The sequence below is a fragment of the Larimichthys crocea genome, chromosome IX (assembly GCF_000972845.2).
Source record: "Larimichthys crocea isolate SSNF chromosome IX, L_crocea_2.0, whole genome shotgun sequence".
In the NCBI taxonomy this organism is placed as follows: domain Eukaryota; kingdom Metazoa; phylum Chordata; class Actinopteri; family Sciaenidae; genus Larimichthys; species Larimichthys crocea.
The window spans coordinates 3,005,412-3,030,987 of record NC_040019.1 but is presented as its reverse complement, the minus strand read 5'-3'; the positions used below and the strand labels follow the sequence as shown (position 1 = coordinate 3,030,987).

The 25,576-nt window shown below is 41.4% G+C and overlaps 5 protein-coding genes and 4 non-coding genes across 11 annotated transcripts; 8 read left to right on the top strand and 1 right to left on the bottom strand.

Annotated features, from left to right (window-relative positions):
* The first annotated feature begins 1,101 nt into the window (after positions 1-1,101).
* On the top strand, positions 1,102-3,348 carry LOC104939085 (60S ribosomal protein L7a). Its single transcript, XM_027282230.1, has 8 exons — positions 1,102-1,116; positions 1,343-1,529; positions 1,727-1,876; positions 2,088-2,228; positions 2,418-2,497; positions 2,735-2,865; positions 3,046-3,115; positions 3,206-3,348. The coding sequence occupies exons 1-8, from the start codon at positions 1,102-1,104 to the stop codon at positions 3,308-3,310; spliced, it is 879 nt and encodes a 292-aa protein (XP_027138031.1). The 3' UTR covers positions 3,311-3,348.
* On the top strand, positions 1,582-1,653 carry LOC113746469 (small nucleolar RNA SNORD24). Its single transcript, XR_003462896.1, has one exon. It is a non-coding gene; the product is annotated as a small nucleolar RNA SNORD24 (small nucleolar RNA).
* Positions 1,934-2,006, top strand: LOC113746470 (small nucleolar RNA SNORD24). Its single transcript, XR_003462897.1, has one exon. It is a non-coding gene; the product is annotated as a small nucleolar RNA SNORD24 (small nucleolar RNA).
* On the top strand, positions 2,273-2,344 carry LOC113746479 (small nucleolar RNA SNORD36). Its single transcript, XR_003462906.1, has one exon. It is a non-coding gene; the product is annotated as a small nucleolar RNA SNORD36 (small nucleolar RNA).
* Positions 2,558-2,634, top strand: LOC113746478 (small nucleolar RNA SNORD36). The gene has a single exon (XR_003462905.1). It is a non-coding gene; the product is annotated as a small nucleolar RNA SNORD36 (small nucleolar RNA).
* Positions 3,349-3,818: 470 nt separating the features above from the next.
* Positions 3,819-7,223, bottom strand: surf1 (SURF1 cytochrome c oxidase assembly factor). The gene is made up of 9 exons (XM_010755559.3): positions 7,083-7,223; positions 6,925-6,991; positions 5,544-5,671; positions 5,373-5,455; positions 5,066-5,257; positions 4,913-4,985; positions 4,506-4,668; positions 4,307-4,388; positions 3,819-4,027 (listed from the first exon to the last, which is right to left on the bottom strand). Exons 1-9 carry the CDS (start codon positions 7,143-7,145, stop codon positions 3,967-3,969), a joined length of 912 nt encoding a protein of 303 aa, XP_010753861.2. The 5' UTR covers positions 7,146-7,223; the 3' UTR covers positions 3,819-3,966.
* Positions 7,224-7,367: 144 nt separating this feature from the next.
* Positions 7,368-10,782, top strand: surf6 (surfeit 6). Its single transcript, XM_010755558.3, has 4 exons — positions 7,368-7,502; positions 8,943-9,143; positions 9,246-9,328; positions 9,919-10,782. Exons 1-4 carry the CDS (start codon positions 7,406-7,408, stop codon positions 10,609-10,611), a joined length of 1,074 nt encoding a protein of 357 aa, XP_010753860.2. The 5' UTR covers positions 7,368-7,405; the 3' UTR covers positions 10,612-10,782.
* A 1,025-nt stretch (positions 10,783-11,807) lies between these two features.
* On the top strand, positions 11,808-19,173 carry kyat1 (kynurenine aminotransferase 1). The gene is made up of 14 exons (XM_019278350.2): positions 11,808-11,868; positions 13,499-13,713; positions 13,809-13,867; positions 14,830-14,977; positions 15,068-15,217; positions 15,308-15,394; positions 15,480-15,605; positions 16,180-16,300; positions 16,386-16,462; positions 16,540-16,629; positions 18,202-18,388; positions 18,486-18,562; positions 18,692-18,778; positions 18,872-19,173. The coding sequence occupies exons 2-14, from the start codon at positions 13,642-13,644 to the stop codon at positions 18,929-18,931; spliced, it is 1,341 nt and encodes a 446-aa protein (XP_019133895.2). The 5' UTR covers positions 11,808-11,868; positions 13,499-13,641; the 3' UTR covers positions 18,932-19,173.
* Positions 19,174-20,730: 1,557 nt separating this feature from the next.
* On the top strand, positions 20,731-25,499 carry spout1 (SPOUT domain containing methyltransferase 1). 3 transcript variants are annotated; one of them, XM_019278410.2, is made up of 12 exons: positions 20,731-20,836; positions 20,925-20,964; positions 22,977-23,090; positions 23,176-23,335; positions 23,424-23,513; positions 23,597-23,646; positions 23,760-23,890; positions 24,221-24,293; positions 24,393-24,491; positions 24,610-24,712; positions 24,963-25,110; positions 25,200-25,499. In XM_019278410.2, the coding sequence occupies exons 1-12, from the start codon at positions 20,795-20,797 to the stop codon at positions 25,284-25,286; spliced, it is 1,137 nt and encodes a 378-aa protein (XP_019133955.2). In that variant the 5' UTR covers positions 20,731-20,794; the 3' UTR covers positions 25,287-25,499. The 3 variants fall into 3 exon arrangements, with proteins under 3 accessions (XP_019133955.2, XP_019133956.2, XP_027138022.1); XM_019278411.2 differs by having other exon boundaries at positions 20,732-20,821; XM_027282221.1 differs by having other exon boundaries at positions 20,771-20,851.
* Positions 25,500-25,576: the final 77 nt, after the last annotated feature.

The window sequence follows — 25,576 nt, the reverse complement described above, 5'->3', positions numbered from 1 at the left end:
CTCGCGGTATTTAGGCTACCCAGAATGCCTCGGTCTTCCTTTCTGCCTGAACCGACATGGTGGGTACATGGCCGCTCCTTCTCGGGGGATAATCCGAGCCGCTGAATCTGTCTGCATCCTTTTACACGAGCTTATTCTAACGCCGTAACGTGTCTGCGTGAGTTGCGTGAAGCCTGTTCTTGCGTTTGATGTCGATATTGTGCGTGGATGTGTTTTAGTTCTTTGGTGAAACTTGACTAAACTTAAAGCCGGTACGAGGAGCTAAAAAGCTAACGTGGGTTGATGAGCACGCTTGATTTCAAAGTGTTTATTCTGTTTTTAATGTGAACTGCAGCTCTTAAACCATAGCTTCATTTATTAATGTGACTTATAGACGTTAAAGGAGGTTTGTAACGTTATGTTAAGTGTGTATCCGGCTGGTTTACCCCGGTAGTGTTAGGTTAACAGGTTAACGGGCCCTGAGCATTGCTGCTGTTTGTACAGACGTGCACGTTTACACTGCCAGCTTAAATCTAACCCACACTTTATTGAGTTTAATAGCTTTGTAGCTTTCTAGTGAATTGTTTAATTGTAAAGCTTTAAGTGGACACGTTAGCAGCTGGGCTAGGTTCATTGGTTTTTAACTTGGCTGGCTTCATTCACCCTCATGGTTTTCAACCTTGCTCAGGTTTATTTGACTGATCTTCACTCTTATGTAATATGTAGTTTAGTCTGCATGCTGGTGAACTGGTAAATCAAAGTTGTAATCCAGGATCTTGTTTAGGTCTCAGTACTACGAGTTTAAATCGAGGTGCTGCTGTAAATCCCCCAAACATTGATGTAAACTTACATCTTGATGCGTCCTAACCAGTGTTAATTTAGTCTTAGTCTTTCACAAATCATTTGTTAGTTATTTTAGTCGACTCAAAGTCTAGTTTCAGTCAAAACATTTTAGTCTTTCTATTTATTTCAGGAATGATTTTGTTTAATAATTACAGTTCACTTGTTTGGTTTTCTTCCTGCACATATTCCCATTCGTCAAAACGAGGCATTGTGACTTTCCTCTGCTTTTAAATAACGGAAATGGGAGCACACGTCCAGTCTCGTTTTTCCTTCCGAGTCATGATTGTGCTGTCCGTACGCCGTGTTTCTCCTGCGTGCTGTTTGTTTTCGAGCAGCAAGAGGATTTAAAACGTGTGGCCGTGACGTTGCTACACTAACATGACAGCAGGACTGGATGTTGCTTCTTTTTCTTACATAGTAGACGAAAACAAGAGGACGTTTTTGTTCTTGCATGACATTTTCGTCTCGTTTTTATCCGTCAACAAAAACGCACATCGGTACATTTTTCGTCTGTTTTTAGAACATTGTATCGTCTCGTCTGACTAAATTAACCCTGGTCCTAACACTTTTGTTTTCTTCTCGACAGCCTAAGGGAAAGAAGGCTAAGGGGAAGAAGGTGGCGCCTGCCCCTTCTGTGGCCAAGAAACATGAGGCCAAAAAAGTAGTCAACCCCCTGTTCGAGAAGAGGCCAAAGAACTTTGGCATCGGTGAGTTTACCTCCCTCTGTGGTGTTTGTGGAGAACAGTGGATTTGTAGTAGTGCAGATGATGTAAACGAATATTTGCTATCTTAAACCACGATGATGACAATCCCACCAAGATCGCTGATGCACTTCACGGTGATGAAGCAAAAGGCTTTGCTGTGTGTGTCCGATACTGAATGTTTGTCTCCTCTTCCCTCACAGGCCAGGACATTCAGCCCAAGCGTGATCTGACACGCTTTGTGAAATGGCCTCGTTACATCCGCCTGCAGAGGCAGCGCTCCATCCTCTACAAGCGTCTGAAGGTTCCTCCTGCAATCAACCAGTTCACCCAGGCTCTGGACCGTCAGACGGGTGAGTTTGGGTCTTTTGTGTTTGGTTGCTTTTTGTTTTTTGCCTGCCGAACAAAACTGTAAAAATGATGTAAAAGAATATTTGCTAACTGAACAGCCGTGCTGACATTCCCACCAAGATCACTGATGCAGTTATGTACTGTTCACTTCCCACGATGTAGAACAAACTTTGTGTCAAAGCTTAACCTGCAGTGTACTCTGTTCCTCCGCAGCCACACAGCTGTTCAAGCTGGCCCACAAGTACAGGCCAGAGACCAAGCAGGAGAAGAAGCAGAGGCTGCTGGCCCGTGCTGAGCAGAAGGCCGCCGGCAAGGGTGACACACCAACCAAGAGGCCCCCTGTCCTCCGTGCAGGTGAGGCTTAGTGTGAAGCTGTTTAATCAGTGTTTGAATGTTGAATGCAATGATGCTTTGAATTTCTTCACCTGAAACATTCCGTGATGGTATTGAGCTTTTTAACTCTGAGCATTGGCCCCAAAACAAAACATGTCAGTGCCGCGTGTTTTAATCTGATGTAATGAAACGTGTCGCTTCTTCTTCCAGGTGTGAACACCGTCACCTCTCTGGTAGAGAGCAAGAAGGCCCAGCTGGTCATCATCGCCCACGATGTGGATCCAATTGAGGTGAGTTTGTTTGATTTTTGAGAAGCAGCAGTGCCATGTTGTGTACAACAAAGCAGTCTCTGGCAATGATGTCTGAATTTCTTCACCTGAATCCTCTATGTGGATCAAAACATACGAGCTTTTTAACCCTGAGCAGAGACCACACACCAAAAACACAAGCTTTGACCACGTTTATTGTGGACATGACTGTTTACTTGATCTAAAATCTTTATCTCCTGTGTTTCCCTGCTCTTCTAGCTCGTCGTCTTCCTGCCAGCTCTGTGCCGCAAGATGGGCGTCCCATACTGCATCGTCAAGGGCAAAGCTAGACTGGGCAGACTGGTGCACAGGAAGACATGCACTTCAGTCGCCTTCACACAGACAAACCCGTAAGTTTGCACACACACTATTCATCTTAATTCTCTGCTAGAGCGTTTTTCTGTAGCAGTGGTTTCCAAAAATGATTTAGAGACTTCGTTACTGGAGTTTGTTTGTATATCAAACTGGTCGTAGCACATTTATACCCTCGGCAGTTTGAGCGCTGTATTAACTCTCTTGTTCTCTTGTAGTGAGGATAAAGGTGCACTTGCCAAGCTTGTGGAAGCCATCAAGACCAACTACAACGACAGATATGAAGAGGTGAGCGTTCATCACAGTAAAAACTAAAGTATATCCACACTGTCATTGGTATGACATGTGCATAACCTTTTTTTATTAATTCATTTCCAGATCCGTCGTCACTGGGGAGGTGGTATCATGGGCCCTAAATCCACAGCCCGCATCACCAAGCTGGAGAAGGCAAAGGCCAAGGAACTGGCAACCAAGCTTGGTTAAACTGTTTGGAATAAAAAATGTATGTCCTAATACAGAGATCTTTGTTTTCTTGTTCATAACTAAATATTACAGAATTCTCAAACCAAGTTGCAGCTGATTCATTCTCAACACTGTCAAGAAAATATTTGAGCGGTTAATACTGATTTTTAAATACATGTGTGATCTATGAAGTGATGCAGCTGATCTGTCATGATTTAATCCACTGACAATATATGGAGAGGAAAGAATCTGACATAATATTAAAAGGTATAAACTGGAACAATTACATTTTTGTACGAGTTTAAACCTCGTCAGAGGGAACTGACAAGTCTAATTTGTTGACCTTGTGACGTAACTTATATCCTAATGAGTTTTATTGAACGAGGCCTCAGACTCTTAAACTGTCTCACAGCAGCTTCTCTTCAGACCGATGTGCTCGAGTTTGTAGAAGTTCAGGCTGACCACAATCTGTGTTGCAGTGAATGGTGGCGACTGTTTAAAAAAAAAAAAGTCAAGAACTAAATGAGTTTTATATTAATTTATTCTCAAGACGTGTTTCAGGAGAACAATCAGCAGCTATTTACATGTTTGTCAGTGAACGCTGGCAGCACACGAGGTGATACAGTACAATATCAGATTTGCTCGTCTTCATGTGTAATTCAACAATAGATCACAATTTAAATCCTCTTGATGAACTTTGCAAACCACATGTAGGAGGTCGCTGCACACAAGCCGTACCTGAGGAGGGAAAACAAAGTGCAAATGAGGAAGATTGCTTATTGAGAGAAATGAAGTATCTGTGGCAACCATGATAAGACAAAGGAAAGATGTTTCAATGCTTCCTTTCCTATGTCTTTGAACAGGGGACACTAGACCATCCTTTATCAGAGGAAAGGAGAGAAGTACTTTGCCTGGCCGTATATTTTCAAGTGTTGAGGAGCAGGCAGGATGTTCTTTCAACAATTCGACCACAGCCTTTGTCCCGGTGTAGTTCATTGAGAAAGAAAAACCACCTACCATGTGATTATGTACTGCATGTGTTCGTTCCTTAGTGTGACTCTGGTCTGTCCTCCTATTGGTCCACCAGGGATGGTGCTCGCTGCAGGACACACAGGAGACACTTTTATTTACACGTGCACTATAAATAACGTGTTCAACAGTTCTGCACCACGTCTTGATATTTCTACACGTGTAGTCGAGTCAAAGCGCGTCTCACCGAAGTCTGCGTCGATGAAGATTGGCTCAGCTCCGGTGAGATTGGACATGGCCTCCAGGTCCCGGTAATGCCAGCGGTTCCTCTCCACGTCATTGTTCGGTACGAAAGGTTTGCGAATCTCTGTGAGGCGAACTACGCCGACCACGTCCACTTCACCCTCCACCTGGAGACAAACATGATCACGGTTCCGATAAGTACGACTGAAATGATTAAAAATATAAGTGAGGGAGGGGAGTGTGATGCCGTTTCCTTTAGATCAATAGTGATTTAATGGTTTTGTATTGTGGGTAATGTAGGCACAAAGAAGGAGGAGGATGTCTCTTGTTCTGCTGCATTAAAACTATCCATCATGACTCCGACTGCTGCACGAGTGCAATGCTACGTGTCACATCACGTGGAATACTAACCTGCCCCTTCATCCTGGTCTCCGGGCTTATCTTCTGCCTTGGGACGTACCCTCTGTTCACCAGGATCGTGATGCTGCAGGTGAAGGTGGTAGATGGTGAGATGTAGTTCCAGGGTTTAAGTCAAGTGAAACGGCGTCTTCTGCATCGTCTTACCCGAGGTCGGTGCAGTAGAACGGAGTGACGACATTGGCGCCTCTCTCTCCGCTTGAAGACAGTCGGCCGGCCTCTCTGGCCTCTCTCTCTGGGTCGACGGGCGAGCGGGGCAGGATGTAGAGCTCCTTGGAGTGGTCGTACTGGCCACGCACTCTCACCCGTCTGTACTCGAGGCTCTTCAGCTCATGAGGACTAAGATCCATGGAGGAAAATGACAAGCATATTAACACCCTCACGAGGAGGTTTTATTGTTATTTGTAGTGTATTAATACATGCATATAACATGTAGTATCTCATCTGTACTCACTCAAGTGGAAGAGGAATGGGTGCTGCCGCGGTGAGTTTATGCAGCTCGTTGATCAGCTGCAGTTTCCACTGACGCCGTTTCACCTTCACAGAAACAAAAGAATCTGAATCCACCCAACGACGACGACGACAAACTGATCATTGGATTTATGAAATGTGAGAAGTGCTCTACCTGCCATGTACCGAGGCCGAACGTGGTGGCAGGGATGAGCAGCAGGAACCATTTGAGGAAAGAGTCTTCTCCTTTCTCAGCTCCGGCTGCTGCGGAGCTCGACTGTCGCACGAAGGGAATGAACCTGCCTGGAAATGTACAACACACACTCACAATATACGGATAAAAAGTGCCAGACTATTACTCCACCACCATGTAAGAAGGAGCGCTACCACAGGTCCTTCATTCCAGCCATGATACTATGCCTACAAATGCCTTTTCCTGTGTTAGTTATGTTTATTTACTATGCTGTGGAATTATTCTATCTGGTGCAATTTATTTATTTATTTACACTGTATCATTATCTCCTGCTGTATTCTGGAAAGTCTACCATCTGATTGTGACTTCACTTCCTGTTATACATGATAAATGGACTGTACTTACATAGGGATTTCTCAAGGTGCTTTTACATATATCTTTCACACATTCATTCATACACTGATGGCATTGGCTGCCATGCAAGGTGCCAACTACTAAGTTCAGTATTTTGCCCAAGGACACTTTGAGGAGGAACCATGGGTCGAACCACCTGATTAGCCACAGCTCAGTGTAATGTGTATACATTTTATTTGAATTTGTTTAAGTTGCTTTTTTTTCAATTTCTAGTATATCTTAGACTTTTTTCCTATATTATTCTATATTTATAAGTATTTTATCATCCACCTTGTGCACTGAGAGCTGCTGTAACAGGTGAATTTCTCCAGTGTGGGATCATTAAAGTCAGTTTTTAATCACTCACCATCATTTATACAAATATAAAGACACATTTTCTTTATGAATTTAACTATTTTGTTGGTCAAATACCACGGACTTACAGCAGATTGTAACAAAACTTTAATTTCTGACTTTTTACTAGTAAACAAAATGTTTTTTTTTTATATTATTCTATCTTTATGAGTATTTTTCATCCACCTTGTGTACTGAGAGCTGCTGTAACAGGTGAATTTCTCCAACCTTGTGTACTGAGAGCTGCTGTAACAGGTGAATTTCTCCAGTGTGCGATCATTAAAGTCTGTTTTTATCACTCACCATGATTTATACAAATATAAAAGACACATTTTCTTTATGAATTTAACTATTTTGTTGGTCAAATACCACGGACGTACAGCAGATTATAACAAAACTTTAATTTCTGACCTTTTACTAGTAAACTAAATGTTCTTTTAAAAGCTTTATCTGTATATAAAACGAATTATTTCATTTGTATACATTAAAAATGACTCACTGTTTGTTTTTTTACTATAATAAAGGTGCATTAACTATTTTTTTTATATTTTAGTACATTTTTGAGTCATAAAAACAACAAAACAAAGATGATTACAGTGAATATGACTAATGTTACCGTCTGCAGGTTTGAAGAGCGGCAGTCTGGACACGTGGAGGCTCCTCTTGATGTAAACAACATGAGTCTGTGATGACAGAGGAGCAGATTTGACTTTTCAGAGTTTTGTTGGACACATGAATGAAGCCGCAGGTATGAAACAAACACGTGCGCGTCACCTGGTGCGTGATCGTCGTCAGCAGCCTGCTGGAATAAGCCACAGCTGATTTCAGGGAGGCCATGCTGGATGGAAACTTTGAAGGAAGAAGCAGGTTGGAGGTTTAAAACTAGAGATCATCAGCTACATAACAGAGAAGCAGAGGGGGGATGATTTCAGTGTTAGTCCTTCCGGTGCATGTCGTCGCCCTGCCTCTTCCTGTTTGACCCACGTGTGTGCAGAAATGTGTTGATATATTTAAACTCTCAGCTCCTCCTGATCTGATCTGATCTGATCTGGGTGTTTTTACGCGTTTTGTGCGTTAAAAAAGCTTCATCCGCGGACATGGACCTCGCCTCGAGGGACTCGTACATCCAGAAACTCGCCAGTAAAGTGTTGAACCAACAAGACGAGGAGAAGAAGAAGAAGAAGAGGCCGTTTGGTGAGATTATTTACACTCTGCACTGGATACACAGCCCTGTATGTGTTGTGACTGCTGATATTAATGTGTTAATATGTGTTAACAAACCTGTGGTTGTTACTGCATTAGACCAGAGGGGGGCGCTACAGGAAAAGTATGTCTGCATGCATGGGATTTGTAGTTTTTTGGTGCATGATAAACATTAATTAAAAATGTAGGGGAGGTATAAATATATGCACAATATGTTTTTATAATGAACAGTTTGTGCAGGAATCTGAAAATATTGGAGAATATTCACCAGGTAGGATTCAAGGAGTTTTTATTGTCATTACAACACATGTAAACATGGGATGAAACGAAAATTGGTTTCCCCTGGTCCCGGAGCAGCCCAATATCAAATATGAAATATAAAATAAAAAATAAAAATATAAAAAAATATATATATATAGAATATAAAATATAAAAAGTAATGGCAAATTTAAATTTAGAAAAAAGTATATACAATAATTAGAGAAACAACAACAGTGTAGCACTATGGTTAGGTAGTGAGATGTTCAAGTGTCCAGGTTGTGTAAACAACTGCATTGTGCAAGTAATTGCAGTGCAAAGTATTTTTGTATTACTTTGTATATTTGTAGTGTGCAGAGGTTTATGATATGTAGAATATTACATGTGTAATATTACAAGATTCAAAACTCAGGTATGCTACTACTACTACAAGTGCCAAGGACATCCTGCAGCGTATAATTGGGTCTGCTGAGAAGGTCTCTTCAGGACCTGAACTCCTCCACAACTCTAAGGCGTGCAGGAAAGATTGTGGCTCCTGTCACTAAAAACAAGTTGAGCGAGTTCAGGTCCTGCAGAAGGAGGTGTAGAAGTGCACCATGGTTGTCTTTGGCAGGTTGAACTTCTTCTACGTCCTCTGTTGTGCTTTTCTGGATGAGGGAGCTTGATGTTCAGAGGTCCTGGGAGATGATGGTTGCCAGGAAGCGGAAAAGACTCCAAAGACAAATATCAGAAATAGACAAAAGTAGTCGATCTACAAAAAAAATCAGCTATCTTTATGATTGATATATTATTTCGGTCGTTTCTGGAGCATAAATTCTGTCTATTCACCATATTCAGCTCTTCTTAAATGTGATGAAACAAACGTAGTGGTAAAAGAACAAACACTTCACTCAGAATGCACAGTTATGTGGTTGTCTCATCCATGTGTGGGTCACTATTGATTGCAACGTCTGCACCTCCTAAATGGCTAATTCATCACTTTCTGAGGGGAAGCGTTGCCCACGGTATCAGCTGATTTTTGCTTTTGTCTCTTAGAAAATCAGATGATTGCAATCATTTTCTCTTTGGTCACAGAAAATCATCCGATCTGCACTTCTTCTTCTTCTTCTTTCAGTTTGATGGTATTATTGTTGAATATATGTGATCATTAATTTCTGTGTTTTATGTGTGCAGCTCATTTCAAGGTTAAAAGTGACGCCGGTCCTCCAAAGAAGAAGAAAAAGTGTAAAAAGAAGAGTTTCAAAGAAAAGAGCACAGAGAAGAAGACGCCCCAACAAAAGCCTTCCCCCTCTCCTGCAGCACAGAAAGGCCCAGTGAAACTGAACGGGTCCAAAACTCAGAGCGTAAACGGATCAACAGCACAGCAGCCTAAAGGTCTGAGAGAAGATACACACCTAGTTTACATCACTGTCTCTTCCTCTTCTTATAATGCATGTTTCCTATTGTCATGTTATGTTTTTTTTTTTTATCTTCAAGGAGGAAATGCAGAGTCCAAATTCTCCACAGTCGACATCCTGCGCAAGAGACTGCATGAAAAGATTGAAGAGTCCAGAGGGCAGGTATGCAGCGTTTAAAAGAAAACCACATGAAGCTTTACTTATAGTCTGTTAGTGACCATCATCTAAATGAGGCCACATTCAGACAGGATCAAGCACTGTGTGTTTTGGCTGTTGGCAGAGCAGGTCACAGGGGTGTCCACCAAATAAACGCAGTGCGACCTGCTGCAGAGAAGCTGAGCCTGATCCAACTTTTGGAAAAACAATCAAACGCTTAGATCAGGATTTCCTCCTCCACAGTCAGCCTGAAACACCTCTTTAACTGAGGGCATCCAGGTGGATTCATGGACTAACCTATGATAGTCTACCTGTTGAGTTCTGGCTTTGTTTGTTTCATGAACCGAGCTCACAAGATAGTGACACAACGAAGTCTCCTTCACCGCAGTGCCTGATCCTGTCTGAATGCGTCCTGACTCCTCAAGTAGGCAAAATCAAGTCGATATGACTAATTAACAATGTCTTCAGTTCTTAACTGAGCGGGAGCGAGTTATGTTTCCTTTTTTATATCTTCTTTATAATCGCTGCTGTTCAGCTCGATGCTTGGGAGGACTGGCTTGCAGCAGTACTAACGTCTAACCCTAATCTTTTGTCAGGGAGCCCCAAAGGATGCATTATCAGAGGCGGTCCAGGCCAAGCGAGCAAAACGAAAACTAGAAAGGGAGCGCAAGAAGAGGAAGAGGAAAGAGTTCCGGATGAAGGAGCTGGCTGAAAAAAGCGGCCAAGAACCGCAGCCGGAGATAAAACAAGAAGCAGAGAGTGCCCCGGCTAAAGCAAGCAAAAGAAACCAATCGGCCGTCATTTTTAACAAGATGGAGATGGTGGAGGAGGGGTATGTAGACAAGATACAGAAAAAGAAGATGAAGAAACAGAGCATGAAGGGCCAGATAACGCCGCTGACGGGGAAGAACTACAAGCAGCTGCTCAGTCGGGTGGAGGCTCGCAACGCCAAGCTGGAGCAGCTGAGGGAGAAGGACGCGGGGAAGGCCCGCCAGGTGGAGGAGAAGATGAAGTGGACCAACATGCTGTACAAGGCGGAGGGCATCAAAATCAAAGACGACGAGAACATGCTGCGCACCTCGTTGAAGAACAAGGAGAAGAGGCGCGCTCAGAGGAAGAAGAACTGGAACCAGCGCAGCGAGAACATCGTAGAGAAGATGCAGCAACGGCAGGACAAGAGACGCAAGAACATCCAGAGACGCAAGCAGGTCAAGACGGAGAAGAAGAAGGACAAGGCACGCAAGAAAGGCAGAGTTCTGCCCGAGGACTTGAAAAAAGCTACAGTTTAGAAGAAACAGTGTATTTTTTTTATGACAACATAGGCGATGTCTAAATATGTAAATCAGTCTCTTTTGATGGCTGTATGATTTATGTACATGATGTGGAAGCACGTATTCTAACTTCACTCCTGTTGAGGAGTAATGTGTGTGTTGTGGTTAATAAAATGTCGTCCTTCATTATGATGTATTTATTCATTTATCTAAATATCAATAACTCAATATTTGGGGAAGTAAGTATATTGATTTTAGTTAGACGAAAAGATAAATTGCACGCTTGTATCTCTTAATATAAATCTAACATAACGTCACAACAAATAGTCAGGCTCCATCTTTTCACAGAAACAGTTGTGCTGTGTATACATAGTGTGTAGTATTATACTAGATGCACACATGTAAATATATAACAGAAGGATTGTAGAGATTCTGCAGAACACAGCAGTATTTTTTATTATTTTGCATGCAAATGATGGTGGAGTAATGAGCAACCACATAGCAGCGCCCTAGAAGCTAAGTTAGGCTTTGGGTGCCTTGCTCTAGGGCACCTCAACAGTGCCCAGAAAGTGAACTGGCACCTCTCCAGCTACCTGATCCACCCTTCATAGTGTGGTTGCCCCTTTATAATTAATAAATGAATTCAAGTCAAGTCAACTTTATTGTCAGTGCTGCCACATGTACAGGACATACAGAGAATTGAAATAGTGTTTCCCTCATATCTCTGGTGCAAACAGCATTATACATGAAATGTAAAAAATATTTTGTTGCATAGGCTCCGAATAAAAACAGAAGACAAGGTAATAACAGTAAATATATGAAATTAAATGAAATATGTATTGTGTATACTCGCTCAGTAAGCTCTATTAGATCCTCCAGAATATCCTCTGTATTGTACCATACCATTTCGTCGCTCTGCATTTCGGCGATCAGCCTTCTCTGTGAAAGCCACAACTCAGTGGAAAGCCCTACCTGACGATAAAAAGAGCTGCAGCTCCATCATTACATTTAAAACCAAATGAAAAAGTCTCAGCTCTGTAGCCACTGACATTGTGGGTGTATGTTATGTGCTATTGTGTGTAACTGTGTATTATGTGTTGTTATAAAAATTAGGAGTATACTGGGTTTCAGATGTTTTGATCATAAAATGTGTGTTTCCTGTTTTTTGCATGTCTCGTGCACTTCCCTTATTTGGACTTTGTTTTGCTGAGGATGGCAGGGAGAGATATCAGTAGTTCGAGGACAGGAGAGACAAGGACGTGAGAAACAGGCCTGGTAGGTGTCATTTTGATACATAATGTTCATTGTTGAGCTGACTCATCAGTGAGGGAGGTGTCCGAGATAGCCCATTTTTTAAAAATGTATAAGAACCAACTGTTAGAGCTCGAGGAGCCTTTTCTCTGTAACCCCCTTTTGTGTGTTGCACTGTTAAACGCTCCTTCTTGTACAAGAATAATAAATTCAACTTAAACTTTCATACTTAAACTTTGATACTTTGAATCCAGAACCAACTGTTAGAGCTCCTCGAGGAGCCTTTTCTCTATAACCCCCTTTTGTGTGTTGCACTGTTAAACGCTCCTTCTTGTACAAGAATAATAAATTCAACTTAAACTTTCATACTTAAACTTTCATACTTTGAATCCAGAACCAACTGTTAGAGCTCCTCGAGGAGCCTTTTCTCTGTAACCCCTTTTGTGTGTTGCACTGTTAATCGCTCCTTCTTGTACAAGAATAATAAATTCAACTTAAACTTTCACACTTAAACTTTCATACTTTGAATCCTGAGAACCAACTGTTAGAGCTCCTCAAGGAGCATTTTCTCTGTAACCCCCTTTTGTGTGTTGCACTGTTAATCGCTCCTTCTTGTACAGGAATAATAAATTCAACTTAAACTTTCATACTTAAGCTTTCATACTTTGAATCCAGAACCAACTGTTAGAGCTCCTCAAGGAGCCTTTTCTCTGTAACCCCCTTTTGTGTGTTGCACTGTTAAACGCTCCTTCTTGTACAAGAATAATAAATTCAACTTAAACTTTTATACTTTGATACTTTGAATCCAGAACCAACTGTTAGAGCTCCTCGAGGAGCCTTTTCTCTGTAACCCCCTTTTGTGTGTTGCACTGTTAAACGCTCCTTCTTGTACAAGAATAATAAATATAACTTAAACTTTGAATCCAGAACCAACTGTTAGAGCTCCTCGAGGAGCCTTTTCTCTGTAACCCCCTTTTGTGTGTTGCACTGTTAAACGCTCCTTCTTGTACAAGAATAATAAATTCAACTTAAACTTTCATACTTTGAATCCAGTCTTCCTTATTCAAGGGTTCATTCTTAAAAAAAATCTCGTAACATGTGTCCTGTGTGTTTTTGTTTTTGTTTTTTTGCTTTGTACTATTTGTTATTGTGCTGTAATATGTTTTAATTGTGTCTGCCGAAGGGACTGCAGATGAAAAGTAGCAGTAGTAGAAATGTAATCATTTATTTTTAATACTGTACATGGTCCCATTAAATAAATGAATGAAAAAGTAAAATATAAAATGAAACTTATTTACAGCTAAAAAAAAAATATCTGTAGCAGCACAGTGAAACAGACAATATGATGAATTACATATTTGTACATGTTATACTTTAATGTGTCTGCGCACTTCCTACGCACAGGAAGTAGAAATGAAAACACAAGGTTGAAACAAAGTGTGTATACAAGAGGAGATACGGCACTGCCAAATCTCGCGAGAGTACGTGAAAGCTGATTTTCTCCTGATTTAACCGTCTGAAAAACATAATTCAGTGTCAGGATGTGATGAAGATGTGTGTAGATGTGAAACACGTTTAATTTAATGACTCTATGATAATAATAATAATAATAATAATAATAATGATAATAATAAGTGATAATGTGCGTCAACAGACACCGGAAACGACTCTTCAGTGCGGCATCTCTGACTCTGACAGTCTCCGCACTCAGCTGCTCCACCAGTTCTTCATTAAATAAAGCGCTGAGACATTAACAGCGCACCGGCGTGTCCTGTTTAAAGACATGCTCGTCCACTGATGAGTATATTCACACATCTGTCCACAGATCTGACTTTAATTCGTCAAAGTTTGACCAGAAACCGACACACGGTGAGTTCAGCTGCACTGCAACCGAAGTGAAACTAAAACAAAAACAAAAATATTGTGACTGTTTATTACTAAATGTTTTTTTTTCTTTATTGCAGATAATCATGCAGAGACAGCTTCATGCAAAAAGGACACACGGTGTGGATAAAAACGTCTGGTATGTGACATGAAAACAGACCTTTTTATAATCTGATTGGTGGAGCATGAGGGCGGGCACAGAGGGGGAAATAGAGAGGGCAGAGGAGGAAAAGACGGGCGGGGGAGACCGAAAGGCAGCAGGGGCAACAGACGGGCCACAAGAAAAGAAAAGAGCCGAGGGAGCAAAGGGGGGCATGTGAAGAGCAGAGGGCGGGGGTGGACACGGCCAAAAAGGGAGTGGAGGACGAAGGCGGACAAGAAATAGGGTGAATAGTTTATTATTTGATGTTTTGCGTAAGAATCTTATTTTAGCATTACAAATCTTTTCTCACTTGGGCCATGTCAGAAATTAAAGATGAATACTTCAAAACATTGACACATGAAGGCAAAACTACTATGTCTAGATAGATAAGTCTATTTTTTAAATTATTATTGTTATTTGTAATTTGGGTGAACTGACCCATAATTATAACTCATGCCTCGACTGTCCTGGTTTGTACTGCAGGTTGTAAGTATTTATAACTGTAGCTGATATTTTTTTCTATACAATAATTATTCAATATCTAGCTTTGATGAAACGGTTGCAGAGGCACAGGTAGGACAAAGAAAGGAACTTCCAGGTGTGCATACGTTTAAAAATAAAACTCTTCACTTGGATTGTTTCCTCTGCAAATACATCAGCACAACGTGGCTACATGCTGCAGGCTGTTTTATGGCCTCTGATAGGTGCGTACGCCCTCCCGGGTCGTCCAAAGTGCCTGTATACATCAGCCGCAAATGTGCAAAGACATTTATCACTTCATGAGTGAACAAAATCAAATGATATAGCACGTTAAAAAGCATTATAATCGGTGGTGGTGGGATTGTACTGTTCCAAATTAACATATTTGACTTCCACAGGACATTTTTTGGTCATAAACTTTAGGATTATTAGTTAACTCTAACTCATCATTCAGCGTCTGACCTGTTTTGCACCAACAGGGTTGAATTCGTACAACTGGCAGCAGACCACAAAGCAGTGAACCTTGGACAAGGATTTCCAGACTTCGCCCCTCCCAAGTTTGTCCAGGAGGCTTTCTCTAAAGCTGTGAATGGAGGACCACTAATGCACCAGTACACCCGTGCTTTCGTAAGTGTAACTGGACACCGTTTCTGTCAGATATCAAAAAGGACAAAAAGACGTAAACACGTTATGTTTTCATGACATTTCCTTCCTCAGGGACACCCCCCTCTTGTGAAAAGTCTGGCGAAATTCTTCAGTAGGATCGTGGGACATGAGATCGATCCCTTTGAGGACATTCTGGTCACAGTCGGAGCTTATCAGGCTCTCTTTTGTGCGTTTCAAGCTCTGGTTGACGAAGGAGATGAGGTACGACAGTCAATATGTGTGTAAAAAGTACTGCATACTGTAGTTTCCCTTACTTTACTTGTGAAAAGCTGACACTGATGTGTCTTTCAGGTTATAATCATTGAACCGTTCTTTGACTGCTACCAGCCAATGGTGAAAATGGTCGGAGGAAAGGCGGTGTACGTACCTCTGAGGCCGGTGAGTAGTTAAAACGCTGCTTTCAGGGCCCTGTCTCTGCATACATGTACTTCAAAGTATACATCAACCTTTGTTTCTCTTAAAGAGAGTTGAGGGCACCGCTGGCCTGTCAAGTGGAGACTGGGTTCTTTCTCCTGAGGAGCTGGCCAGTAAATTCACTCCACGCACAAAAGCCATCGTTATCAACACTCCCAACAACCCGTTAGGCAAGGTAAGACATTTACCAGCGTCTATACGCTACACAATACAGTACACCAGCATACAATACGAATCAGGAATGCACAGACACAATGTATGCTGCCCCCACGCCAAACCACTAAGCCCTGCTCTATTCTTTCAGATAAAAGCTAAGAGCGTCGACGTGCATGAGCTCCAACACGCTGCTTATCCACTGTGCAATGCTGAAACACATCTTCTAGCACAGAAAAGCAAAATTTTAAGATGTTTTATCTGGTTAGAAAGAACATTTGGAGCGTTATCGAGACCATGAATGCAAGATGAGGTAGAAATCCTCAGTGTTTGACCTATTATGTTATTGATTTCCTTAAGTACATCTTCCCCAAAAGTTCTGTTTACATTCACAGACGAGTTCTGCTCGAGACCTGGAGGGAATCTGGATTCAAATATAGCAGTGTCAATGTTGATGTAGTGTTATTTCCTTTTCCCAGTTAGCCTCCAAAGAGAAAGTTACCCTTAACAGCTGAGCTGATTCCTTGAAGCGTACGACACAGTTTTCAGAGGTATAATGTGTTCTTGTACATCAACGCACACTTTGTCCGTGACAGGTTTACAAGACCGAAGAGCTCCAAGTGATCGCTGATCTGTGCATCAAACACAATGTGCTGTGCTTCAGCGACGAGGTGTACGAGTGGCTGACTTACGACGGAGCCAAGCACGTAAAGATCGGTGAGACGCCGCCAGAGTTCAACAGAATGCACACAAAGTATAAAGCTGCTTTACGAACATATCTGGTTTACTAATGTATTGACAGCGAGCCTACCCGGGATGTGGGAACGAACGGTCACTATTGGCAGCGGTGGAAAGACCTTCAGTGCTACAGGCTGGAAGGTAATGCACAGGTTGTCTGAACGTTAAGGTAACGTCTCCACCGCACGCTGTAAGCATGATCCGTTTTATGTTTTCAGGTTGGCTGGGCCATCGGCTCTGGGCATATCGTGAAACACATGAAGACCATCCATCAGAACACTGTTTACCACTGTGCTACAGCTGCTCAGGTAAACACATCAGCCTTTAAGCATTAGAAATAAAACACGGTTCTGTTATTTATTGAAGAAAACTGTAAGAACCGACCTTCCTCCTCTTGAAATATTGAGCAAATGTTGTCCAATCATGGTCATAATCCACAAACTTATATATTAAACTCTAGCCTCAATTCTAACGCTTACAAAAATACCAAATACCATGCTAATGATCTACTACTCTGAATGCAAACGTGTTAAAAAGTTAAAGGTTAAAAACAGAATTCAATGATTTACAAACCCTTTTTGACCTACATTCACTTACATACAGCACAAAGACGAGATCAGGTGGACAGTTTAAAAAGACTGTGAAAGTTGTGCAAAACTCAAAAACGCCCGTTTGAAACATTCTACAGGTAAACAGGTTAATTAGTAACAAATCATGATTGAAGAGGGCGTCCTTGAAAGGCTCGGCCGTTCACAAGTAAGGATGGGAGGGGGAGGTTCACCACTCTGTGAAAATAGTCCAACAGTTTAAGAACACACGGTTGTAAGAAATGTATGGATTTGATCATCTACGATCCATAATATCATCAAACTTCAGAGAATGCGGAGAGATCTCTGCCAGAAACAAAGGGGAAGGCTGAAAAACACAATACTTACTTAACGTCTGTGATCTTCGATCCCTGCAGGCAACATTGCATGATATATTGCTACACAGGCTCAGGAACACTCTAATACAGTGGTTCTTAACCTTGTTGGAGGTACCGAACCCCACCAGTTTCATATGCTCATTCACCGAACCCTTCTTTAGTAAAAAATAAAAATTGTTTTTTTTACTGGTGCACAAAATGAACCGTGCATTAACATCACCTTGTTCAAATAACAAAACCAACACAGTGCATGAACTCACAACAACTTACCTCAGTGTGACTTCTGCTGTTGCCTCTGAGAGACCAGTTCAGATATGCGTGGCTTCACCTTGGCAAGTGCCAGTCTCATGTCATTTTCACAGCAAAGTCTGTTCCTTTTCTTAGTTTTTATGTCCAGCATCCTCGAAAACAATTGCTCACAAAGATATGTTGTAACAAATGGTATAAAAAATTCCAGGGCGGAGGCTCCACCGAACCCCTGAGACCGACTCACCGAATTCCTAGGGTTCAATCGAACCCAGGTTAAGAACCACTGCTCTAATAAGATGTAAGCACAGTTTGTCGCTGCATCTACAAGACCAGTGTGGAAAACAAAGTCAGATATCAACAACATCCAGAAACACTGCCGACGTCTCCGAGCTCAAACTCGTGTGCTGGACTGACAGAAAGTAGAAAAGTGCACTCTGAATGGATGGATCTAAAATTCAAATGACGTATCCTCTGGGCTAAATCTACATTTATATAAAGCTTTCTTTTATTTTAAAGAAATAATTTGCTCAGCACGAATATGAACAGGTTGTTTGCCCTCGGTAACAGATGTGCTCACTCGGTTGTCGGGTGCCATGGTGTTCCTGAAACTTAAGCTCATGTTGTGTGAGACTTTTAAAGTGAAAATCTTGTCTCAATAGAATGAAACTTTTTGAATTTCATATTTTGGTGCCTGCCTTTTAAACAGGAGGCAGTATCTCAGGGATTTGAGAGAGAGTACGAGCTGTTTGGGACTCCGGAGAGTTACTTCCAGCAGCTGCCCGCGATGCTGCATCACAAGAGGAAGAAGCTGGCCTCGTGTCTGCAGGGCGTGGGTCTGCAGCCCATCATGCCCGAGGGAGGCTATTTCATGACCGCGGACATCTCTTCTGTCAGTGAGTGAAGAACAAACATCTGCATTCATCATTGTAATATAATAATCAAAAATATCTTCTTTTCTCCTGCGGTGTTTAACGTTTTCTTGTTCGACAGAGGTGGATTTAAGTTCCCAGAGCTGTGAGGATGAACCCACTGACTATAAATTTGTTAAGTGGCTAACTAAAGAGAAGGTAAATATCAAGGATTACATTATTCATTTATTTAACATGAATAAATTATTATTCATGAATAATAATAAGTGTTTGAGTTTGTTCTGTTCATGGTTTTTCACTCTGAAATTTGAATTTTCCTTGCTGCAGGGTTTGGCAACAATGCCCGTCTCCGCCTTCTACAGCCCCGAGCACAGCAAAGAGTTTGACAAATACATCCGCTTCTGTTTCGTCAAGGTAAATTTAACTTAATTAAGTGAAACGAATTTGACCCGAAGCCTCCTCCTAAGTCAATTGTTCTCACTCTCGCTCGCTCTTTTGGTCTCTCAGGAGGACTCCACCCTGGATGCAGCAGAGGACATCTTGAAAAAGTGGAGTCAGGGACAGTAAAATGATAAGAAACGTCACACATCCACCCAGATTTCACCGGGCTGCCTCCTTAAACGTTAGAACGAGCCATACTGAATGTTTCAGGGTGTGATTGCTTCACTGTGGGGTACTTGAAAAGGCACACAGCTTTGTCCTCGCATTGTGAAAGTTCCTGTGAAATAAAGTTTATCACTGTTCGAACAGTTGAAATAATATATTGATCTGTTTCACCAGCTTTTAATAAATCCAAGTTTTATTCTTCAGTGTTGCTCTCCTCTGTTTACAGTTGTGTTGAACTTCATTCATGAATAACAGACCGTGTCGATAAAAATGTTCAGTGAGTGATAATAACACAGGTGGACTTTCGACACCTGAGTTTATGAGCTGTAATCTAGACAACAGTAAAGTTCAGTACAAGCTGTTCGGTGTTTTCAGTTATTCAGGATGATAAAGAGGGCTCTCCCAGAAGAACAAGTATGAGTTTAGTGTTTGTGTATTCGTTAATACACTGATCTAGCGAATCATCTTCAAGTATTTTTCAACTACATCCTCTAACATATCCTCTAATCTTCAATACAAATGTGGCTGTAAGTGAATAAAAAGTTATTTCACATTATTACAAAACACAATAGATGTAGATGATGAATATATATATGAGATGTAGACCTGGGGCATGCAGGTTAAACACACAGGTCTAAACAGGTCGTCACGCAAGCTGATGAATTCTGGATTGTCTGCAGACGATGAAGAGATTACATACTGAGACTATAAGATAAAAGCATGCGTCTCTAGTTCAGCTGTTGAAATTACAGATATAACAGTCACTGCAGAAGTGGAAAAAAGCTGTTTCACATGGGTGTCAAATATGAGCCCTAAATTTGACAGGCTGGAGTGGGCAGCAGAGGAAAGAGGTCCAAATACAGCAGCCCGGTCCATAGAGTCGGCTGTTTCAAGTCCAGCTTGAGGCGTCCCAGTTCACTTACCTTGAGCAGCTCCAGTGAGATCTACAAGAAAGTCTCTCAGAATATCCCAATAGTCTCCAATCCAATTGATTAAGAATAATATTTTGAACATACCAACTCTAAATTTACACAAGGTGAAGGTAGATGATCTGGACCTTGTAAACGGTAAAATGTAACAACAAGTTTTTAAGGCTGTACTTTGTAAACACCTGTATACCCAGGTAGAACAAAAAGAGGATATTGTATAAGTGTATATTGTTAAAGTTTTGTTTTCTATCTCACTTACCGTTTTGGAGCTGCTGAAACAAAAACAATGTCCCTGCAGGGATTAATAAAGTATTTCTGATTCTGATTTATTTATCTTATTTTTTTTTTACTCTACCAGGGTTGAGGGTGGGAGTTGATGAGGGGTTCTGATTTTGTATGTCTGTTCCTAAAAAATCCATATTTATTTATCAGCCACTAGTACTACTGACAGGTGAACCAAAAACAGGAGCAACAGGTGCAGCAGTGGTGGTTGAATGGCAAAGTAGGCAGCAAAGAAAGAAGAGGTGGAAATGAAAATAAAATTATCAAAAGCAGAAGGAAAAAGTTTGATATGGAAAGAAATAATTAATCAGTGGAAACAATATTGGAAAATCCAGGAATAGGGGAGACATTTATATAAAATACAAGACGAAGTAGGAGAGGTGGGGTGTTGTGGAAAAAAAATCATAATGGGATTTCTTGTTTTAACTGGGTTAATTAAAAGAATTTAAAAAGGAAAAGAAAATTAAGTAGTAAAGAAGTAAAGTCCAGAAGAGGGCGGTATATGCAACTATAAGGATAAGAAGAAGAAGAACTACTGACAGGCTTTTATTTTGAAACGCGGGACGCAACCCGGATGTAAATAAACCTCACGTGGTTGCTGCGCGCGGTGAAGATGTCTGCCCCGGTGAAACGAGCCCAGGTGATCTCCTCTCAGGTGAGTTCCTCTCAGGTACAGTTTGATGAGGCTTCACACTGACGTGACGGCGTGTTTGTGTCTGACGTGTCTGTCTGCTGTCTCACAGGCCGAGGACAGAGTGGACTGGAAGAAGAGGAAGGCAGAGGGTGAGTGCACGGCTAGCTGAGGCTACACATGGAGCTAACAGCTGCACGCTGCTGTGCTTTTATTTTGAAGTTAAAGTGTTAAGATTCTGTTTGATGTTTGTAGCATGTTTTCAACCTGCATTAATGCAGAGTTTTTGCAAATTTATGGTAATTTGTCAATCACCTTCTAAGTGAGTAGTTTGCATGTAATATTTCTCACCTAAAGCTCCATCACTGACTTTTATTTTGGTGTTTTTGAAGTCACTTTGAAGTCAAAGGTCAAAGGTGAGGTCAGGAAGGAAGAAAGTGTTCAGCAGCCTCTGATGTCTTATGCTGTATTATTTATTAATGGCCCAAGGAGAATTAGAGACACTCTCAAAGTTCATCAGAAGTGCCTGAGTCGGTCTCACATTCTGCCCCAACTCATCCTGGTGGATCGACTTTAAACCCCAAGATAACACCACAAATACTACACGCCCAGAATTAGTCAAAGTCTTTACCCATGCAGGTGTTATTGTCATCATATTCTAGTCTGGAGACACAGATGTCTGTTTACGCAGATTGGACCATCAACAACAAGCTATCTATTATGACTATGAAGGCAACAATAGGTCTCTTTGACCCTGGCCACAACAGTGTTGAGATAGACTGGCACCTACTGTTCTCAACCAAAGCCAAACAACTAATACTGCCGAGGACCTCAAGGCCCACACGTGACCTCGTGTAACCTAAAGATAGTTCATTCCATAACAATGTGATATGATATATTCTTAGACCAGTGGTTCCCAACCTAGACCAGGACGTAAGATCTGGCCCGAGGTCGTCCTTCAGCCGGACCACAGACACAAATTGACAACATGCGTCCTAGTTCACAAACCAGGCAATGCTCCCTCGACTCGGAGACACAATTAGATTCCCTCAGCAGGATTTGTATTGGGGAAAAAAGAGAGATGTGATCAAATACCGTCTCGTTCAGTGGTTCAATGAATATAAAGATGCTTTTAATTTGAAATGAACGAAACACACGCCCCGTTTTGGACAATCTTGAGAAGCATCCTCACCATGATTGGAGTGGATTCAAACATGAATTCACCTTCAACGTGGGCGAGGCGTGAATTTTAAAATACTGAGCGCACTCAATTACTCAAAACTGGTGGCCTCGGCCCTGGCCGGTTGCCAGTCTTGATCACCAGTTATATAAACCAACTATCCCATGAAGCAAAAAGAAGCCTCGCTTATACAACAGCAGAATGATTTTCTGATGAATAAGACAACGGACAAGTCTTTGTGTTTTGCTCTAATGAAGGATTTTGTACACTTGTAGACAAAGGCTTTATTGTTTGAGTATGCCAGTGGGATCCATAGATGATCACAGAAGTATGAGGAAGAAAAACATTTACATTATACTTACACAGTTTTACTGGATACTTCACTTTCTCTGCACACCTCTTCATGTCTTCATTTAAATATTATTTTCAGCATCAACTAATCTGCCAGTTTTTTAAATTTAATTAATAGTTCTGTCTCTAAAATGTCTCCAAGGTGTGACGTCTGCAAAAGTTTTGTCTAAAAGTCGAAGATATCGAGGTTATTGTTGCGTGAGACAAAGAAAAGTTCATATCGCCTTGTTTTTAAAAACATTTTTTAACTTTTATTAGTGGAATAGCATAACAAAAATGAGAGAAGACAGGCAGACAGTAACATAAAGAAGTTATGATGATGAGAAAGTCACTGTGGGGCTAGATTATAATAAAGGATAAGTGTGTTTTAGTGATCCTGAGTTTATCTATGGTGAGCTTATGATCCATTAAACTGAGGCAATATGTTTTGAGTTTAATGAATCATAAGCTAAAAGGCTCAGCACCACTGCCTGAAATAAACAAAGCCAGAACAGCGACTCTTCAGGCTGAGCATGGAGGAGTTTCACCGGTCTGATCGTCTGATTGGCTGCCGCAGCGTTGACCCGACCAACCTGTCCACACGCAGTATTTCTAATTTTCTTTCCAATGTCGTCGATTCTTCCTCGACAACAGTAAAAGAGGCTCAGAAGCAAAGGAACGAGGCCAAGCTGATCAAACAGTTGGAAAAGCAGAAACAACAAGAGGCGGCAGAGAAAGCCAAACTCAAACAAACCCAACACAGAAAAGGTAAACGTTACCATCGTTTCATGGATTTCTGTTTGTGTCCACATACCTGTGAGTAGTCCTGTAATGTGTGATCTGTGTCTCCAAGGTCGGGCTTACACGGTGAGTGTAGCTCTGCCGGGTTCTGTCCTGGATAACGCTCAGTCCACCGAACTTCGTACATACCTGGCCGGACAGATCGCCCGAGCCTGCGTCGTGTTCTGTGTCGACGAGATCGTCGTGTTTGATGAACAAGGGGAAGACGTCAAGTAAGTCTAAACTTAAGAGATGTGATTTATTAATAAGGACTCCCTCGGCCATCAGAAAACTGATAAAACATGGTTTTTCTTCACACAGGAGCGTCGAAGGAGAGTTTAAAGGCGTCGGGAAGAAAGGTCACGCTTGTATTCAGCTCGCCAGAATACTTCAATACCTCGAATGTCCTCAGTGAGTAGGAACGTAATACTCAAAACACATTTATCAGCCCATTTTTTTATCACACTGTGTTTACAGCTCTTCTTCTCTAACAGGTATCTACGCAAGTGGTTTTTCCCAAAGCATCAAGATTTACAGTATGCAGGTAGAAACTTCCTTTACATGCATTTATTCACATCGCTGCAGCTGCTAATCTTTAGTGATTACATTGTAATATAACTTAAATGAAGTTATTGTTTTTTGTTTATTTCCTGGCAGGTTTGCTTAACCCTTTAGACAGCCCTAACCACATGAGGATGGACGACGAGTCAGAGTACCGGGAAGGAATCGTCCTCGACAGGCCGACCAAACAAGGACAAGGCTCGTTAGTCAACTGTGGAATGAGAAAGGTGAGCACGGCCTAACGGAGGTTACTGTCATACATCATACAGACTGTAGGGCTTCAACTTTAATTTTGATTAATCTTCCAGGTATTCTCTTGATCAAACTGTTATAAAATAGTGGAAAATGTCCACATTGATTGTCCAAATTAAATTTCTTGTTAAGATGTCTCGTTTTGTCCAGCGAAAACATAGAAGACAAAGAAAAACAGACAATATTCTTGATTTAAGAAGTCAATTTTTTTGCCGTTTCCGCTTGCAAAATGAACCAAACTAATTCCTTAATTATCAAAATGATTCCAGTTCTATCAGTCTGACTGAACTCTTCTGCTGTCACAGGATGTTCGGATCGATAAACAGCTGCAGTCCGGACTTCGCGTCACAGTTCAGCTCAATAAGACACAGAATCAAGGTAATTTTGTCCCATCAGTCTGTGACAATTTTAATGTTTTCCATATATTTCTATATATTTTATTTATTCTATGTGTGTGTGTGTGTCCACCATCCTCAGAGAATAAACTATATAAAGGTGTGGTGGTGCCTCCTCATGTGCCCAGAACTGAAGGAGGTCTCTACTGGGGATACACTGTCCGCCTGGCATCTTGCCTCAGTAGGTTTTTTTTATACTTTTAAGTGTGTTGTTTTTTAAATCTAATATCAAAGAATCTCAGCTTGGCCTCGCTGCATCTGCTTCATCCTCATTGTAGTCGCCTTGTTAATTAATGCAGGTGCAGTTTTCTCCGAAAGTCCTTATGAAGAAGGATACGATGTGACCGTCGGCACATCAGAGAGAGGCAGCAACGTGGACCAGACGACGCTGTCACCGTTCAAGTAAGTTCAGAGACGACAGGACGGGAAGGCTGAGAACTTTGCAGACTGAAATATCTCAACGGCTGTGAAATATGGTGCAAACTTTCATGTGATTCAAGAACATTAGTGATCGATTTCCTCTAGCGCCATCGTCAGGTCAAACACTGATGATCAAACACCTAAAAAAACTCTGCTGTGTTTTCTGGTTTATTTCTAACTTGGAAATTTGAGCATGTTATTCATTAAATTCATTTTTTTTCCCCACTTGAAGGCATCTCTTGGTCGTGTTCGGAGGTCTCCAGGGATTAGAGGCCAGCGTCGACTCTGACCAAAACCTGGATGTGACTGACCCCAGTGCTTTATTTGACCTCTACCTCAACACGTGCCCCGGACAGGGCAGCAGGACCATTCGCACAGAGGTGAGGGTTTATTATACGAACGGAAAAAAACTCTTCTTTAGCATGATACATTTTGGTATAATCAAGTTTTTCTTATGTTCTTTCAACAGGAGGCCATCTTAGTTTCCATGGCGGCGCTGAGACAGAAGATCACAGCCGCCTTTTCAGACGTGTCCAGTGATTTATTAAAGAGTTAGTGATGGAGGCATGTAAACAGACACACTGGAAGACATTTTATCATCCAACTGGTGTTCACAATGACTTTCCTTACTGTTCACATAACATCATACACATCAGATACCTGTCATATTTCTCTCTGTGTTGCTTTATTAAACATAATTTTGTATGTATTTGTCTCTAAATGGCTAAAACAAATTGTAAATATTTAAATACAAACACAGACCCACGGACTTGAACTCGACTCGTGTTGTATTTGTTCTTCGATGAGCAGGTACAGAGCTTTTCATGGAAAAACAAACAAACAAAA